We start from the raw sequence: 19,164 nt of genomic DNA, 5'->3' as shown, positions 1-19,164 counted from the left end.
ACAAAAATTAACCATGGTTTTATCGTAGTAAAACTGCTGTTTTTTCTTTTGCGTGATTTCTGAATACTTGAGACCATAAAATCAATCAGACATCTGTATTAATAAAATAATAGCCATAGGTAACTGTCTAAAGCTACAATTGTAATTTGTAAATAATACAATTTAATTACAATTTATTTATACTTTTATATTTTATTAAAGTTCTATTTTGACCCCTATAGTAGGTGGGGTTTTTGTTTTGTTTCGTTTTTTTACTTCCATAATATTTGAGGGAGGGGGCACAACAATACAATCCTGCTTAGGGCACCCATTTGGCCAGCAGCGGCCCTGATGTAGTTTAACAGGTTATGAGTGAGGTTTTCTCCACACAAAAGGAAATCAGCGGTGTTGGCAGCACCAAGAGCCGTTTGCTCTAATCCATTCCAGCACTGGCACTTTCCATCGAACAAGCTAAGCCTTGTTGAGCTTATTTGCTCACAGTCTGGAGCTGCTCTTGGCTGGGGCTCCCCTCAGTTACATCATTGTGAAACACGGTTATGGAAAATTAACTGACACAAACACACAAGCTGTTCAGAGCGAATATTTCGTTAGTTTGTGCAAATGTCTTGTGGTTGTTTGCTTGTGTGCTATATTGGAAGTAAAAATAAACATTATAGTTTATGTTGGTCTGTTTGCCGCCAGCATTTTTTTTTTTTTTTTTTTTTTTTGTAGAACTGAGGTTATTATTAGTCAGAGAGGCATGGTTGTATTTTTTAAAGAAAGGCTGCATTGTATAGTCAGATTAGTTTGCGTTTACATGATTTTGACAAATTATTTTTTTCATTATGGTTCAATTGAGACGCAAGAATAAGAAACTTCTCAGTATAATCTCAATATACACAAAAACATTCTGACAATCATTCTACAAACTTTCCCAGAGGAAATTTGTACCTTGAACCTTTAAAGGACTGTCACAGACTAACCACATCTAATACTTTGATAAAAACAATGCCACGTGCATTGGCCTTGCTGTCAAGTAGCATTAATGTGTTCAGTTTGCGGCAGCAAATATTTCGGGAGGTTTGTTTTGATGAACTAGTCATCATTCAAAACGATGTGGTGTACAGTAAAGATACACATGAAGTACACTTAAGTACAATCTTGATGCACTTTATTTTAAGTGGCTTATGTCTGTGTACTTGCATTTATAATTGTGTTGTATATAATCCTATAATAAAGACTTTTTTTAATTATCTCCCTACAGTGCGTCAGGACCCCATTCTGGGATCCAGTGAGATGTTCAACAGCTTTTTGAGAAAAGCTCAACAGGTAGAATTTCTATACTCTTTTTATTTGGTAAAGACTTTTAATGATTTATCTTAATTCCATAATTTAATATCATAATTGCAAATCTAGTATATGAATTGTTTTTGTTAGAAATATTGTACACATATGAAAATGTATTGTAAGTTTACAGATCCAGAGCCTATGATGAAAAATAAAACTGAATTAGGAGGAACTAAATTGGGTTTTCCTTTCCATGTTCAAAAATATCCTTGCCATTTTTCTGCCTCTTTACTTGCCTTTAGCAGTAAACGTTTGCATAATTTATGTTATGCATTCAACTTTATGCATCTAAATACAGAAGTTACACAGTTGTCTGTCAAAAAACTTTAATCGTTTGAATCTGCCTTTCTCCAACTCCCCCATTTTTTCTAAGAATACTGCAAAAAGTTTTAGGGGAAAAAAACAATTTCCTGGTCATCCAATAAAAGGGTTAAACATTAGTCCGTCTGATTTATCTCGTTTCTTCATTAAGATATGCTCATGTGTGTTGAATGAAGATCCAGTCCATGTGCCTCACTTCCTTACATTCCTCCACCATCCTGTACTACATTTGTTGCCTGAATCACATAGATTGCATTCATTCTTCAGGAATTTCATTCCCCAAAGCACATAGATATTGGCAATTTTGCAGTCAGATCCCGTCCGTCCCCACGGCTGCCCATCAGAGAGCAGTCTGCAGGAACAGAATAGAAGATTAGACTTGGCCTTGCGTTTTCATTTTCCAATCTCTGTAAAGATCAGCTGCTGCTCTGAGACCCTCTGCCTCAGCGGGAGATGAAACATGCAGGAAGAGGGGGGGGGAAATGAATTTGCAAAAAGCAAACGATAGGATAGTGAAAGAACAGTGACGCTACTTGTTATTCATTAAAATGTCAGCAATGTGGTGTTTTGACACTTATTACCAAATTTATCTTCTCTAAGCATGTATATCTTGCAATATCTATACACAAAGCTCAAAGCGTTTCATTTATTCTAAAATGAAAGCGCCCTCTGATGTGAAAACTGGAATACACAGGAAATGAAACTGCTCTGACCATGTGTTTTTTTTTCTATTCCGTGTTCCTGGAGTGTGTGATTTAATGTTATCCATACTGCAAGTTCATCAGAATATTCTGAGATCAGCTGAATCTGACAGGAAGCATCAGAAGTTGAATTGGAGTTCAGCATGAAGGTGTTTCCCTAAACCCTTTTTAAAGTGCATCACTGTTTGGCTGTGCTGCAGGAGACCCAGCAGATTGCCACTGAGGAGGTGCAGCTAGAAATCTACCTGTCCAATGGCCAGAAGGTCAAAGTTAACATCCTCACATCGGACCAAACTGAAGATGTTCTGGAGGTGAGAATGTTTTCACAAAAATATTAAGCAATACGACTGTTTGCAGCATGACTAATAAAGGTTTTTGAGCAGCAAATAAACATATTGGAATGATTTCTGAAGGATCATGTGACACTGAAGACTGGCATAATGGCTGATGGAAATTCAGCTTTGTCATCACTGGAATAAATTAAATTTTTTAATATATTCAAATAGAAAACAGTTAAGTCATAATATTTCAGAAAATTACTGTTTACTACATTGATCAAATATATGCATAAGACATTTAGAAGGCAACATAGAACATTAACTACAACATTTTTTGATGAATCTTGATTAATCATTATTTAAATGTTTGACGCATTTAATATAGACTTTCTTCCTTTTTTAAATTCAATGAAAACATACAACATGTGTTGTACTGAGCCTGTGTTAAAAAATATGCACCCTGCACCCATATGCAGCACGCACTGCTTTCTGCTGTGCTATTCAAGCACACTGATGGCCCAAAGCGCCCTTTAGCACCTGATGAAAGTGAGAAAGTCAAGTGTTAAACATAAAACGGGCATAAATGTAGTGAACTGTAACCTGATCATGGGATCTGCTTGGATGTAATGTTTAACACCTAAAACACTCCTGTAGAAGAAATCCATCCAAAGCACTTTTTAAAGAATGAAACAACATTGTGTACATGATATGATTTGTGTTCTTTACCTATGAATACATATGCAAATCTTGTGAAATGGTTTGCTGTCTTCTCTTGTTGGGTAATAGTGTAGATTAATGATTTTTGATGTCTTTATCAGGCTGTGGCCTCAAAGCTCGACCTTCCTGATGAGCTGGTGGGATATTTCAGCCTCTTCCTGGTTCAGGAGAGGGGAGATGGGGGCTGCACGTGTGAGTATAACACTTGACATTTTTAATTTTAAGATCTTTTAAACATTTGGTAGAAATTGTAAGATATGCTGGCATCAGATGTGGCCTGCTGGCTTTAGCTGGAAAGTGGTTTGGCTGTTGGTAAATGGTATCTAAAAGTCAACATACTTCCTCTGGACTGAATATAAAAGCGATCCTGGCAGCTCAAAAAAGAGTGTTCTGTTGAGATGGCCGCCCACTCTCCACAAAAGTAAACTGAGGTCAAGTAGATTAAACTTTGATCAAGCTGTTGTTGGCATGGCGCACACAGCTCTGCTGTAGGCCTGTAATGCATGTTAGACAAACACCGTTATTATTATTGCTCATACTGGCTTAGGGATTGAACTAAACCCAAACCAAAAGTATTAAACTTCTGGTTTCTCCTTTTTTCTTTTTTTTTTTTTTTTTAGCTCTAAATATGGCTAATACCTCAAATTATGCAGCAAAACCCCTCATACGTTGAATATTTACTTGAAGTACCCCCTGAGATTTGAAGTTAATATTTTAATAATTTACATGCATATGTTCATAGTTTTCCGATGTCATGGTCACATGACATACAGGTAAATTAAAAATATATATTTTGTTTTATTTTGATGCATCACCTGTTTTAAGAACCCAGTCAAAGTTTATTATTATTATTATTACAATTGTTTTTTCTAATTATAAAAATGAATTATTGTTATAATATAGTTGTACTGTACCAGTGCTATTTTAGTTTCATTGATACACTATTATAGCTTTAATATAACATTAATTTTATTAATTAAAATGTTTTAGGGTATTTTACTTTTAGTTAACTGTAATAACTTTGTAGTGTACATTAAGAAAGTAAATCTTTGATAATTCTAAAAAACTCTAAAAACTTTTTGGAAAACTACATTTGGGGAAACCCTATTCTAACCAAGAATATATAGATTTTTGCCTTGCCATCAATAACAGTCAAACAAAGCCCAATAGGGCCCAGTTACTTTGGAGGGTTGGTCATTTTGACATGGGCCAGTAAGAAACTACCCAGAAACTGCATAGCAACATGCTAAAACCTCTCAGAACAACATAGCAACTGTATAGCAACACCCTTTCAACCACATTACATATGTTATAAACATGTTACCAGATAACCAGTTATCAATATTATTTTTATGCATTGAAACATAATACCTTAATGAGCTTTGTGGTAAAACAAGGCATTATGACCTCTGAGAAGAAAGAAATACTGCATTATAGTTGCCTAGAGGTTGGAAAACAACATGAAACAATGGTTCAGTAGAAATAAATGTGCTTTTCTCCTTAGTCTGTTATAAACAATGTTTGTTGAGACGTTGTTGGCAAGAGTAAATGCAACAGCAGGAGTATTCAAATTGGTTGTCACTGTATTGATTGATTGCATATGTCCTGAAATGCCCTGTGCAGAGACATATTACTTGCTCCATCTGAAATTAAACCGATTATGCACTCACTGCGAGGAGTTGTTTGCTCGAGATCATATTTAATCAAATTTTGGCTTTAAGCGAAATGACCAGGATTGCATAATTTTTTATGAACACCCCCCAGGGACAAAATAAATGAATTTCCTCACTCCAGAGTTTTTCCCTTCAATATGTGTCATTAGTTTAGTACAAAGGGCAAATTAATTTGTAAAGAATAGGCCATTTTGTCCTTGATTGTTCTGCTTCCAATTCTGCCGTCATCGTGTTATGGAATTGAACATCTTTCAAAGGATGAATCCCTAGGAGAGCAGTAGAGTTATTGGAAGTGGAATTAATATTTTTTTTAGACTTCACAGACTTGGTCCAGTTCTTGAAACTGAAGGGCATCTCTTCACTGATTTTATGCAGATGTCTGGCAGTCGCTCTCCTTGTCTGGATGTAATGTCGTCGTTTTGTTTGTGGAACTTTCCATGTCTCCTTTTTTATATGAGCTGTCATTGTTTGACTACTTTTAGCACAGAATCATCATGCATCCCTGAGGAATGACATGCCATGTGCCTCCCACTCAGTTGCAAGATCCTTACCTGAAACAGGCTTAATCCTGTCAGATTTGATGAAAAACAGTCCCCAGAAGAATCCTCCACAAAAATGAATCTGGCATCCTGCCCTATCTTGGCAGAAATGCGCATTGGAGAAAAAAAAGTGAGAAAAATAAATGCCTGCAAGCAAAACCTGATTTTCGATTGAGTGCCAGTGGAGCCAAAATCAAGAACTGTGCCAAAAACATGTCAGCGCTAAAAACAGAAAAATCCTACTTTATTATTATTATTGCATTATTTAGAATATTATAGTGTAATTATAATTTTTATTTTTAATTTACAACAATTTTGAGATCTTTACAGTGACAACTATAAGCAACAACCATGCAACCAATTAGAAACGTGGTGATAATGTTTTAATACATATGTATTTATAAAGACATTCCTATCACATAATACCATTCTTGTCTAATAAACATGCTGTCTAATGTCAGACCTCTGAAAGGGTAAGCCAAAGAGTAGAATGACAAGTTGTGACGGCATGCACTATGCTATAGATCTAACTGTCGTCTCTTCTTCTTTTCACACTCCTGTTTTTAATGTTTCTAAAAGCTCAGTGCCCATTTCAGTTCAGTCCCTGGCTTCCATCTCTCCCTCTTTCCCAACTCTAGAGAAAACGTCTTTTCTAACAGCTGCAGCATTTATTCTCTCCCTCCCTCCTTCCCTCCCTCTGTTCTCCCTTCTCTCTCTTGCACAAAGTGATAAACATGTTATTGTGCCCGCTACGGCTTTAGCCAGATGGATTCTCCCCCATCTCACTTTGTTTGTTGTCATTGTTATTACTCTCCAAATGTCCTTGAGCCTGAAGGCACTCATACATTTCATCTGGTCTCTCATTCCCTTGTCCAAACCTCTCCGACCTCCCACGGTGCACCAGACGTGAGAAAACTGCAAGAATTTGAGCTGCCCTACGTGTCCATCACCAGCCTGCATAGTCCCGAGTACCGTATCGTCCTCCGTAAAAGGTACAAAACCTATTTTGGAAGTAATGGTTGAGCATTCGGTCCTACAGCAAAGTGAACAATAAGACTACATTTATGTAGCCTAGAGAGGAAGTTCTTATAAAATGTGTTAATTGTCCTTCTAAATCTATAACAAAAATAGCCTTTTGAAAGGGACAGATCACCAAAAAATTTTAATTCTGTCATCATTTACTCAACTTCATGTTGTTTTAAACTTGTATGTCTGTCTTCTTTCTGTGGAACATAAAAAAGGTACTTTGGAGAACATATGAGAATCTTAAGCCTCAAAAGGAAGCAAAAGCACCATAAAAGTAGACTTTAAAGTCTACGGAAACCATATGATAGCCGTACTGTGAAGAGCAGACCAAAACTGAAACACTCTGATTTATGAATCAACAATTCTGACCAGTTTTATGAACTGAATCATTGAGAAGATCATGAACTTTAATGAAAGCACCAAGAAGAGCTAGAGCAGCTATCAAGATTTTCGCTGAATAACTTTTGAATGCATTTTGGTCTTTTACTCACACAAAGTTATCAAATAAGTTGGAATATATACCATATAGACCACATTCTTGTTATTTCTGTGGTGCTTTTTTGCCATATTTGTGTTTGATAGCTGTAGTTATTACTTACTTTCATTATATGGGAAATAATGGCCAAGATGTTGAGGAAGGGAGGGAGAGTAAAGGCCTGTTCACACCACAACAATAATAAGGACACAGGAATGATATTGTTGGAATCACTTTAAAAGCATTTTTTTTCCGGCTGATGAATGAAAAAAACATTTACAGCCAATCGGAATTCACACTGCTTTAGAGAGCTTGATCATTTGAAGCAGCAGGCGACATAATTGCAGTGTACGCTTATAATACACAGAGCGTTATAATGCATTGGTCAGGACTAAGGGGTGGGCGATGTACTAATAGATACGATTGACCAGTGGAAATTTGTCTACCAGTAGAGATTTTCGACTAACGTCTTTATCGCGGTGCCACGCTCACATGACGTTGCTGTGCTACGTGGTCTTAAAACTTATCGTTTGCATGTGTTTTTAAGCATTGCGGTTTAAAAACAAGATTTTAAGCTGTTGAAATGCAATCAGCAGCGAAAGAGAATTAATTTCGCTATATGCACTGTCTGAGAGACTTTTTTGAGCGTCAGAGTCGTACGCACGTTAGGACGGTGCTCAGAGCACGGGGGTATTGAACGGAGTTAATTTTACTGCTTTCTAAGCCTTGAGCAGTTAAACACTTGTATGTGTCAAAATGCCCGTCTTTGCAAGTATCCTTGTAAACTCAGTAATTTAGGTATTAAGTGAAAGCAAACAGCTGAGAAAGAAAACACACATATGACAGTATATTGGATCTGGGCAGCTCTTAAAGTGACAGCAGTCTAATATTCCTGCTGTCTGTTATTCATGTTAATCAAACAACAGAAGAGAGAAAATCTCTCACTACTCTTGACTAAAACACGTTTGTAACTTTAATAAGAAGAAATATATATTTAATTTCAACAGTGAAGAATAAGCAGTGTTTTTATACATTTGATTATTCAATGTATGTAGTATTTGTTATTTATATGTTCTCTTTTTTTTTTTTTTTTTTTTTGCTTGTAATTAGTTAAGTTTCTTATTCTTATTTAATTGCTGACCGTTTACTTGTCTTCAGTAAGGCAAAGTTTTTGACTAGAAAAAGTTGACGAGCGTTTTTTTAATGAAAAACAAAGCTGGCAGCGTCTGTTACAAATAGCAGCTGAGAGCGTCTTTTGTTGTCATAGCAACAGCTGTAACAGTAGCCTAGCGCTGTGTACTGCAGAAATGTCAAGAAAGAGTAAAAAGTTGGCTCTTGCGTTGGCTTTTGAAGTTAACGGGAAAGAAAATGTCGATTCACAACGACGTTTGTGGGTGCACGACATTATACGGGGAAGGAACCAATATTATGATAGCGTTTTGTGCTCATATCATACAGCTCCTTGTGCTCCGAAACTAGTACGAGCAGTCTATCTACCGGCACCTTCTCCATTTTTCTTCTTGTTGTTATGGAAACGACAGATCTCGCTACTCGCTTGTCATTGGTCAGCTGTCAAAAAGGCGCTTGACGTAGGGCGTTTTTTTCAGAAAAGTTGACATTTTGAGCTGCAGAAAAAGACGCCGGCGGTGGCGTTTTAAAAAGCGCTCAGGACTTTTTTGAAAACACGGTTTACTCCATAGGATTATAATGTAAAACAGACGCCGGCAGCTTCGAAAAAGACGCCAAGTGTGAACACGGCCTAAGCTTGTTTTTTTTTTATAGTATTTTCTACTATTATTTTTTGGGATATTGACAGACAAGAATTATGAAATTTCTATGGTATCAAAAATTTTGCTATCATAAAGACCTTTATATATATATATATAAATTGTACTATATATCATTCCTGTGAAATAAAATTATTCATATCATGATATAAGATTTTAGTCATATCACTCACCCCTAGTCAGGATGCTAAAAAATAGTTATATTTTAATGGTTATTGTAGTGAACAGGCCTTAAATGATGATAGAATTAAAAATTTTGTAGAACTATCCCTTTAATAGAGCTTAAATTTTCCAGATTTCCAGTTTAAAGTTGTTTCTCAGAAACTTCATGAGTGCTTCCCAAAGTATATATTTAATCGACTTGTTTTAACAAACAGCTGGATATTTGCTTCAGGAAGTGGTGCCCCACAAGGTTCAATCTTCACTGTGTTTAAATGACTAGAAAGGCAGTTTTTGACTTCCTGTTGTAGACGTGGGTATGAACATCATTACCACAGGGGTCTGATCATGTGGTTCTGTGCAGCAGTGGTTTTCATATTTGCACTTTAGACCTTTTGGACTTGAAGACATCTTGGATTTAGACATCTCTTTTATAACTCAAACGGTCTCTGAAGTGCTGTGCTTTCCTGAATCTTTGAAGTGGTAAAAGCAATACAAACTTCATTATTTATTCGCTGGAAAGTGCACATCCGCATACAGCATATAAATGTTGATGTTCCTAGTGGTGTATTAACTGTATTAACAATATTCATCAAATGCCCTTTGGAGTGTGCGATTTATGTAATGGAATAATTAGTGAGAATCAAGGGAGATTATTTTAGTAACATCTCCAGCAAGGGCATTGAAACAGCATGTGTTTCACCATGTGGATTGGAAGCAGGTGTGAAGGTGTTATGTGAACATAAATTTCCCTTTTTTAGCACCGCTTTGCAGAGATTATTTTGCTAAAAATGTTTCCACTTTCACCACTTATACATCCTTGGTGAGCTAAATCTCACACCTCTTCATCTTGTACTGTTGGAAAAGGTGCACAAGATGCTGGCGTGTTTTTCTTTTCAGTCCCCTCAGAGGAACTGCAGGCCTCTTGACCTACTTTACAGACTACAGACAGCCTCAGCCAGATCCCACCTGTTCACTACATCAGGAATGGAATATAGATCTGGCTGCTGACAGGCAGGAAAGGGTAGAAAAAACACTAGGGCTGTAGTCAACCAAAGAAATGCTTAGTCGACCAAAGTCCTGTCCTGCGCAACGATCAGTCGACTAAAAAAAAAAAAAAAAAAAGACGCGATGTTTTGCATTTTGATTGAACATTTATTAAACAATTTTCATAGAGCATTTATAAAACAACAACGAAAAAACATCAATACATAAAACTATAATAATAATACAATTCTTTGAAAATTAAGTGATTTTATTTAACTGCAAAGTGAGGAGCTCTGTCCTAGGTCTATAGTGACCGTCACAATCGCGCACCTGACCACACCACACGCTACAAAAAATATAACTGCTAAAACAGCCAAATAATGAAAAATCCTAACAAAAGCTCTCGTTTATACAGGCTGTATATTCTTTACTTTCAAAGCTATGGGTTAACTTTTGTCCAGCCGATCTAGGCATTTTAAAACAAACACACAAAAAACCCAAATAGCCTAAAAAAACAACCCTAAACAATAGGCTGTATAGTAGGAAGACCTATAGATTTATTTTCGTTTTGTTACATTATTTAAGCTATTTTCAAACGTGTCAAGTGTACAAATAAAAACAAAAACATAAGAAAACACAATCCTATATTCCTTACTGAGCGCGAAGCAGCAGGGCAGCCAGCCACAGGTGCGGTTCCCGAGTGTTCGTGGTGCGCTAAACTGTGGCGCTGTTATAAAATAGCCTAAATTAAAGCATTTAAAGTTGGGGATAAAACATAGGCTAATTATATTTACAATACAGTAATATATAACTGCTAATAAAGGAATAAATATCAAGGAGTAAATCAATTAAAATTTCTTTATTGGTGAAAAAAAATAAATAAATAAATAAATTATGCAACTGGTCGACCAAGAATGTCAGTCGACCAAGACGGCATCGACCGATTAGTCGACTAAACGACTAAAGTTGACAGCCCTAAAAAACACAGCTACTGTTCAAAAGTTTGGTGTCAGTAAAGAAATTAAGATTTTTATTTATGAAGGATGCAATAAATTATTCAAAATTATGGAAGCCCATTTCTGCCACCAAATAAAAAATAAAAAAGGTGAGTTTTTCTCTCACAATTTTTTTTTTTTTTAATTCTGACTTTTTTTTTTGTTTTGTTTTTTGTTTTTTTCTCAGAACTGTGAGACAAATTCGCAATTGTGAGTTATAAAGTCCAATTCTGAGGGGGGAAAAGAATTGTTTTCAGAATTGCGTGTTTAAATCTCCCTATTTTGAGTCGCAATTACCTTTTTTTTTTTTTTATTTATTTTATTCAGTGGCGGAAATGGGCTTACATACCGAAGTGATATTGATGACATTTAGAATTTTACTAAATATTTTTATTTCAAATAAATGATGTCGTTTTGACATTTCTATTCATGAAATTTAAGAATCCAGAAAAAAAGGTTGAAAAAAATCTTGGTTTCCACAAAAATATTAATCAGCACAACTGTTTTCAATATTGATAATAAAAAGTGTTTCTTGAGCAGCAAATCAGCATATTAGAATGATTACTGAAGGATCATGTGACACTGAAGAATGGAGTAATGATGCTGAAAATTCAGCTTTCAACGTCTTCATCACAGGAATAATTTACTATTTTTTTTTAGTATTAAATACAAACGTTATTTTCTAGATATTACCAATTTTACTGTATTGTTGATCAAATAAATGCAGCCTTGGTGAATGTAAGAGACTTTCAGAACATAAAAAAAAAACATTTTGAACCAACAACAAAAAAAAAACAAGTCGCAAAACAAGCTCCCATGCTTTTTCCTGTTCACTGCCTGTCATGTATAGTTTAAAAATATTCCAGCATCAACCAGTAAAAACATTGAAATGAGATTTAACGGAAATCCATTTTTGGCTATGTGGACAATATCCGTTGTTATGCAAAATTACATCATTGTGCTCTTATAAACTCTGCTAAAACTTACTTAACAGACCTCATTCTGCCCACGGTGTGATGAGAATACTTTTTGACATGGACGGTCAGGATGGCCATTGAGCTGAAGATTGCTCATTTGCCAGATTGTCGATGGCTTCTAGGCAACTGGAGACACACTGGAGTAGCTTTTTTTCAGTAACTTATACACTAGTATTGCTGTGTAGCTAAAGACAGAAGCTTCATTACAGGATAGAACCATTATTTTCTCTAAGTTTAACTTAACGAAAGATTTGATTAAAATTCTTCTACTATTGCTGACGTCTAGTTAGATCCTCAGGCGTGCGTATAGAAACGGTGTGATTTATGCAGTAAAATGCAGTACACATGATTTTTAGTTGCTTTAGTGCTTGATGGTTTTAGATGATACATCAGAAAGCGCATGTGATCAAAGAGGAGGAAGGTAAATTATAGTATTTCCCTTACATAACTTGTCATTATTGTCTCCTGCCCTATTCTCAGCTACTGGGACACAGCGTACGACAGTGATGTCATGGACGACCGTGTGGGACTCAACTTGTTATATGCTCAGGTAACAGTCTCCCAGTTTAAAAGATACTCTATTTGGTCCATTGCACAAAAAGTTGTCATAATGTGCATAAATGTTCCGGCAAATAATGTGGCTCCTGTTCTGATTGTCAAAAAAAAGTATTTTTTTTATAAAATGTATGCAGTTATTTAGACTTTGTGGGAATCATCCAACATTGGCTTATTTATAGTTGTCTTAGTTTTAATATTTAAAAAAACTAGAAATAAGAACTAAATTAGTCCTGACTGCATATTGAGCTGGGATTTATTTTGGAGAAACTGCACAAATCTTCCTTAAAAACAATATATTCAGTCAAATTCAGAGTGAGAGAAACAGAATGTTTTCCTCTTTCTTGCACTCAGACGGTGTCTGATATAGAACGGGGATGGATCCTCGTGAACAAAGAGCAGCACAGACAGCTGAAATCCCTGCAGGAGAAAGGCTCAAAGAAGGAGGTACGGCTGAGCTCCGCCACACACGTTATTTGATCTCCCTAGTGTCTGTGAGCTGGAAAGAAATTGACTACTTCTATATAAGCTGAAGTCCATTCTCAGACATGAATGTATTATGTTGAATAATACCGTGTATTACTGAATCATCTGTGTCTAACGATATTTTGTCCCACAGTTCATCAGATTGGCTCAGACTCTGAAGTACTACGGCTATATCAAGTTTGATCCCTGCATCACAGATTTTCCTGAGACGGGCTGTCATGTTATAGTCGGTGCCGGCAACAACGAACTCAACTTTCATGTCAAATTGCCCAGTGATCAGATGAAAGAGGGCAGCTTCAAAGTCACACGCATGAGATGCTGGCGGGTCACCTCATCTGTAAGTTTGATAAAAAATAGATAAAGTATTTTACAATAATGCAGACATCATTGCAATTTTGCATTCAAAAAGGTCCATTGTTGATGTGTGAAGCAAGCAGACTGCTTATGTTGATCAACATCGCAAATTTTTTAACCAACATGAGCAAAATCTGCATGGGGAACTTTTTTACCAAATGAGATCAAGGAAACTCCTGATCAAATGGATTCCTTTTGAAATGACTTGATTTTGCTGAACAATGGTAAATGCAACCATGCTTTTAGCAAAATCATACAAAAAACTGTCACATTAACCACAAAAGCTTGTCGTGCCTAAAGTATGTGAATAGTTAAGTCAAATGAGGTCACATTTTTAAAGAAAGAACTTTAAGCACGTGTATTTTAGACATAGCTGCTTAAATTAAACATGTATTTTTTTTATCTGCTTTTAATATTTTAGAAATAAATTAACAACAACTTTATTTTAGCCTGGAATAGTTGAATCTCTATAAAAAGCTTTATTTTGTTAAAATGTTGTGAAATAAAGGCAAACATGCAAAACATTTTTTATAAAAAAAATACCTATGCTTTTTGCTTTAAGAATGTAAAAAACTTAAATCTAGCTATACAATTTAGTTTAAATAAATATGCTAAATAAAAATAAAATGCTAGGAAAAATAATCTATTGTTTTAAACACTACAAATGATTTTAGACACCACGATATAATAAAATAAAAAATAAATAAATAAAAATAGATTCCGTCAAATAAAAGCATTAAAAATGTGACTTAAAAATGCTAAAGTAAAACTATATAAAAACTGAAATTCTATTTTGTCTAAATAAATGAAAAATAAAATGCTAAACATAAAAATCTAATGTTTTAAATTATAAATAAAGTAATTTTAGACATTATAATGTACAGTATGAAAAATGGATTCAGTGTTCAGTATAATAAACCCTTGTTGTATTTATTTACATTCAGAAAGATATGTACTGCTTTTTAAAGTAAGGATGTAGGAAAACTTCCTTTTGCGTCTCCAGACAACTCCAAATTCCTTCTATGACTGTCGCTTCAGGCATGTCTGGTTGGTCTGTTTCGGAAAAAGGGAAGTTGAAACGGGGATGACCAAAAAAGCCACTTTCAGCAAGGAAAAGAGACTATCAGCTACCAGACACTCATCCATCTATCTATTGATATTTTTATTGGAATCCACTAAATGTATGCCTTCATCAAAATTTTCATTCTGTATCTAAAAGTATTGAGTTCTCTCTCTCTCTCCCGTCCCTTGTTTTTAAACAGTAGATTAACAAACAAATGTGCCACATTTAGTAGCAATACCTAAACAACTTCTAGTGATAATGTGAAAACGCTTTGAATATTTTCAGTTGGGTCCAATACAAACACTTTAATGCGTATTGTAAGTTGTTTTTGCTTCACTCTGCAGTGGTCTTGGCTTAGTCTTTGCCCTGGAATAGCAGAGTTGTGTTACTAATGAGCTCAGAACGGCCGTCCTCTGAGACCAGGACCTGATGCTGAGGATGCTGGGACTGTGTAGTCTCTAATGGGACTGACTGAGTTTCTTGTGTCTGTGTGAAGAAGTTGTCTGCTTTGTTATCTGAGACAATTCTAATGACACACTTTTTTGTTGTTGTGCTGATGATGCTATGTAATTATGAGGACGTTGACATTTAGAGCAGAGCTAATGATGACTAATTGAGCTTTGAAGGTAATTGCCATGTAGAGGAGTTTAGAAATGGCCTCTGTAATTGCCTCGACACAAATAACAATGATTATGATGATCGTATTTGTGATGACCCGGCCTGATTCTACAGCAGGTGCCTGTGGTGAACGGTACCGCAAACCCAAGCAGTTCCAGTAAATGTGACGTGAAACTAGAGCTGGCCTTCGAGTACTTGATGAGCAAAGACCGTCTGCAGTGGGTCACCATCACCAGTCCACAGGTCAGTGCAGAATCAGTCTATGATATTGAAATTCTATACTATTTTGTCTAAATAAATTGAAAATAAAATGCTTAATACATTTTTAAATGCTACAAGTTATTTTAGGCATTCATTTTGAGTAGTGTTCTCAAACGATTAATCGCATACAAGGTAAAAGTTTTTGTTTACATAATACTGTATATGTGTGTATACTGTGTACATTATGTATATATAAATACAAACACATGCATGTATATATTTAAGAAAAATTTTATGTTTATATATTAAATATATTTATATATAATATAAAATATGAATATACATGTAAATATTTACTGTATTATTAGTGTTTTTAAAGATTAAATTGAATTGATCTTAGATGACGGCAAAGGTAAAAATAGTGAATGAGCCTTAATTAAATATCCAATAGTGACCAATAAATGTTTGTCTGTTTGAGAATCACTGGACTGAGTTTTTTTGTTTTTCCCCAGGCTATCATGATGAGTATCTGTCTGCAGTCTATGGTAGATGAGCTGATGGTGAAGAAATCTGGCGGAAGCATTAAAAAGGTCAGGTCTATGTTTGTCTTCTCGTAAAGACCTGCCAAATATCTGTGGAGTTTCTGAAATATCTTTCAGTTGGTGGATGTATCGGTGTTTGATTCATTTAAGAGCTTGAGTCTTAATTTTGTTTTTACCACATGGGACTTGCATGAAGAACCCTTTCAGCATAATCTGGTCTTAAATGTTGGTTAAATCATCTGTTTGCTGGAGAGACTTGAGCAAATCTAGCTGTGCAAAACTGAGCTCACTTTGTCAACATTTAAGTATTCATAACCCAATTTATACTTCCTTAAAGGGTGGGTTCACTTCCAGAATAATAATTTCCTGATAATTTACTCACCCCCATGTCATCCAAGTTCACGTTCATGTATTTTTGTCTTCAGTCGCAAAGAAATTAAGATTTTTAAGGTTTCTCTATAGTGGATTTCAATGGTGGCCAACGGGTTGAATTGGAAAATAGATTTGTAATGTGGCATATGTGATACTAGTCATTCAATAAGTAAAAAATGCAGTGGGACTCGATTCAAGGAAATGCTGTGTACTAGAATGCAGATATTTTTTTAAAAAGAAGCATTGATGCCAGCTGAAAATGAAAGTTTTTTTTTTCAGTGCTAAACTATTTTTTTTGTTTTCAAGTTTTTAAAGACATTTTTCTCTGCAATAATATGCTTTTATGGCCCATGCACAATAAGTTCAGGAATGTTTATAAAAAAAATGAATGTGGTCAATTTGTATTTCATGCCTATTTAAAGGGCATTTTCTATCTTTTTCTCTAAGTTTGTCTGATTTGTGTTTCCAGCAGATGCAGAAGAAACGACTGAACGGCTCGTTCCAGCGCTCTGACAGTCAGCAAGCTGTGAAGTCTCCTCCATTATTGGTGGGCACCGAGGTTTTTGCTAATGCAGAGCACCTCTAGTTTTGATATGGAAGATGTGTTGATATGTGATATGCATGACTGTTTTTCAGGATTCCCCTGATCCCAGCCGTGAACAAGTAGTCAAACTCTCTGTGAGTTGTCAATGATTTTCATTTCCTTATAATTCTTACATTGGAAATATCCTCTATACTGGTTTAATTTATACTGTGTGTATTTATGCTGTTATTATTTATACACCATTATATTATTTATTATTTTGAATTAGCTATTATTTTCACATGTTTTCAGCGTTTAACTATAATTAAATTTAGCTTTATTTCAGTTTTAGTTTCAGTCATTTTAGTATTTCAGTTCAAACTTATTTTTCTTCCAAGGCACCATTTATCATCTAATATTTATATTTTAGTTCATTTTAGTTTTAGTTATTTAGATATTTATCTCCTGTTCTCTCTATTATTATTTATTTTTATTTCCACAGACCAAGCTGTCTTCTGTCTCCCTGAGAGGACTTAGTTCTTCCAACTCAGCCAGTGACATCAGTGGCAATGATTTCCATGGAAACTACGCCTTTGAAGGAATAGGGGACGATGACCTGTGATGGAGTCATCCTCAAAGACTGGACTAAAGGAGACAGATTCATTTAGCGGTTTCTCTGCGATGAGTGTAGTTTAATAGATGCCCAGTTCTGCAGTATTGTAATCCATTTTTGGAAAAAAAATAATAATAATTATATCAATGGTCTCATAAATGGCCTATGAAGTACATCATTTTACTCAAGTCTCTCATTACTTTTATGAGAGGCCTCCGATTCAGTGCGAGCTCAAAGTAACAAAAATGCGATAATTTCAGATTTGAGGCATAATTAGAGACAACGTCAACGTTTAAATTAATACAGGGTTACATGGGCACCTCAGGGCAAGTTGCTACATTCAAGAGAGGCTGTGATGAAAGTTTCTCCTGAAGATGGGCTTTATTGAATCGTACTTCTTTACTAGAGACACGAAACTGTGCTTTTTCCTCTCATGTCATCATCTGGCAGACACAAAATTCCTGTTGTCTCATTTTCTCGACTGCTCATGACAGCAATTGCCTACTAGAGTAAGATCCATACCAGCAAACTGTGTTGATATGTTCCTTTTAAAATCACTTGAGAATATTATTTAATAGAGATGTGCTTCGTATCGTTCAGTGTGCCAATGTTGCTCAAACTATTGCGTGGTAGCGGCAATATGACCCATGGCGTGGTAGATCTCTGCAGCTTCCTGTTTTTTTTTTTCAGGAGAGTTAAACTCGACCTGACGCCTACTGCATATTCATTGCATATCCTAGATGAAAACACAAGATCTTTATTGTGGCCTGCTTTCTCTCTGCCTTGTGCTGATTCAGACGCCTTACAGTTTAACTACTCAAATTTAAAATTAAATGTAGCGCCGGGCACAAGTTGGCTAAAAAGCTTCTCTCAATCTGGCCTCAGCTGTGTCCTGAAATCTCGCTTTGTTATAGTGTGTTCTGCAGGCCTGCTTGCACTAGCTGAACTTATGTCTTTTTTTGCACAGTATTAAGTAAGATAGATGGCTTGGGTATTTATTGAGATAGTAAAACTGTGGGAAAACATCCTGGAACATTCGCAAGAGGATTTTTTTTTTTTTTTTTTGAACCAATATATTAAAAAGGTTACTCATAAATGCCAAAATTATAGTTCACTAAAGCATTTTGCACAAAAATCATGGTAATGTCACTTTTATAAATGTACATGCAATTAAAAAAAATATTCTGAATATTTACTAATATCTGTATTATAACCTTAGTATATTACAAACAAGTACAGTTGATCAAATATAATCCAGGCTGTAAAAAAAAAAAAAAGATTAGAAACTAACATTTATCAGTGTTTACAAAACTGTAGAAAACTGTTGAAAAAGTGTTTACAAAATCTAAATTTCAGTGATTGTCTTAGTGCACTTCATATCTTTCATTTTGAAGTATATCATTCCAGACTTCGTTTTTCTTTTTATTATATACATATAATCCATTTTGTATTTTACTAAATACATTGTGGCAATCATCTGTGATCACATGGTGCTTGGGAAATGGCTGTATTTTACATTTATGCTGGGTTTTTGACTGCAATGATAGTCATATTGAATGAAATTCCCATATTCTTCATCCCATATATATGATTCCTCCCATGTGCAGAATGTGTTAAATGCAAAGGTTGTTCTCATGTCTGTGTGCTGTATGGCTGATTATTTTTGAGCTGATGACTAATTCGTGATTGCCATGTTCAGTATGTTCACCAGCATCATCATCTAGGATGAAAAGGGTAACCGTCTATACGCTTAAACCCTGTACATCGCTCATAAATCAGTATGATTTATTTTTCAAATTCTCACTTAATTTTTAAATCCAAGAATGGAAGTTAGAGCCTTCTGGGTTTCAATAAATTTAGGTGCCAAATGATGCTC

General features: G+C 35.3%; 1 protein-coding gene across 6 annotated transcripts in view; it reads left to right on the top strand.

Moving 5' to 3' along the window:
* Positions 1 to 19,164, top strand: part of LOC306880261 (sorting nexin-17-like) — a 26,114-nt gene extending 6,950 nt beyond the window's left edge. For 2 of the 6 annotated variants that reach the window (XM_079433686.1, XM_079433690.1), the window contains 12 exons: positions 1,244 to 1,308; positions 2,549 to 2,659; positions 3,445 to 3,535; positions 6,460 to 6,547; positions 12,442 to 12,511; positions 12,871 to 12,963; positions 13,136 to 13,339; positions 15,152 to 15,280; positions 15,751 to 15,828; positions 16,625 to 16,699; positions 16,789 to 16,830; positions 17,178 to 19,160. In XM_079433686.1, coding sequence (XP_079289812.1) covers positions 1,244 to 1,308; positions 2,549 to 2,659; positions 3,445 to 3,535; positions 6,460 to 6,547; positions 12,442 to 12,511; positions 12,871 to 12,963; positions 13,136 to 13,339; positions 15,152 to 15,280; positions 15,751 to 15,828; positions 16,625 to 16,699; positions 16,789 to 16,830; positions 17,178 to 17,297 — 1,166 coding nt within the window. In that variant the 3' untranslated portion in view covers positions 17,298 to 19,160. Of the gene's footprint in view, positions 1 to 1,243; positions 1,309 to 2,548; positions 2,660 to 3,444; positions 3,536 to 6,459; positions 6,548 to 12,441; positions 12,512 to 12,870; positions 12,964 to 13,135; positions 13,340 to 15,151; positions 15,281 to 15,750; positions 15,829 to 16,621; positions 16,700 to 16,788; positions 16,831 to 17,177 lie in introns of all 6 variants that reach the window. The other 4 variants (XM_079433685.1, XM_079433688.1, XM_079433687.1 and 1 more) reach the window with 4 other exon arrangements.

The sequence above is a fragment of the Barbus barbus genome, assembly GCF_936440315.1.
Source record: "Barbus barbus genome assembly, chromosome: 14".
Taxonomy (NCBI): Eukaryota; Metazoa; Chordata; class Actinopteri; order Cypriniformes; family Cyprinidae; genus Barbus; species Barbus barbus.
Note: the sequence above shows the minus strand (reverse complement) of the source record. Positions and strands in the feature narration are given on the sequence as shown.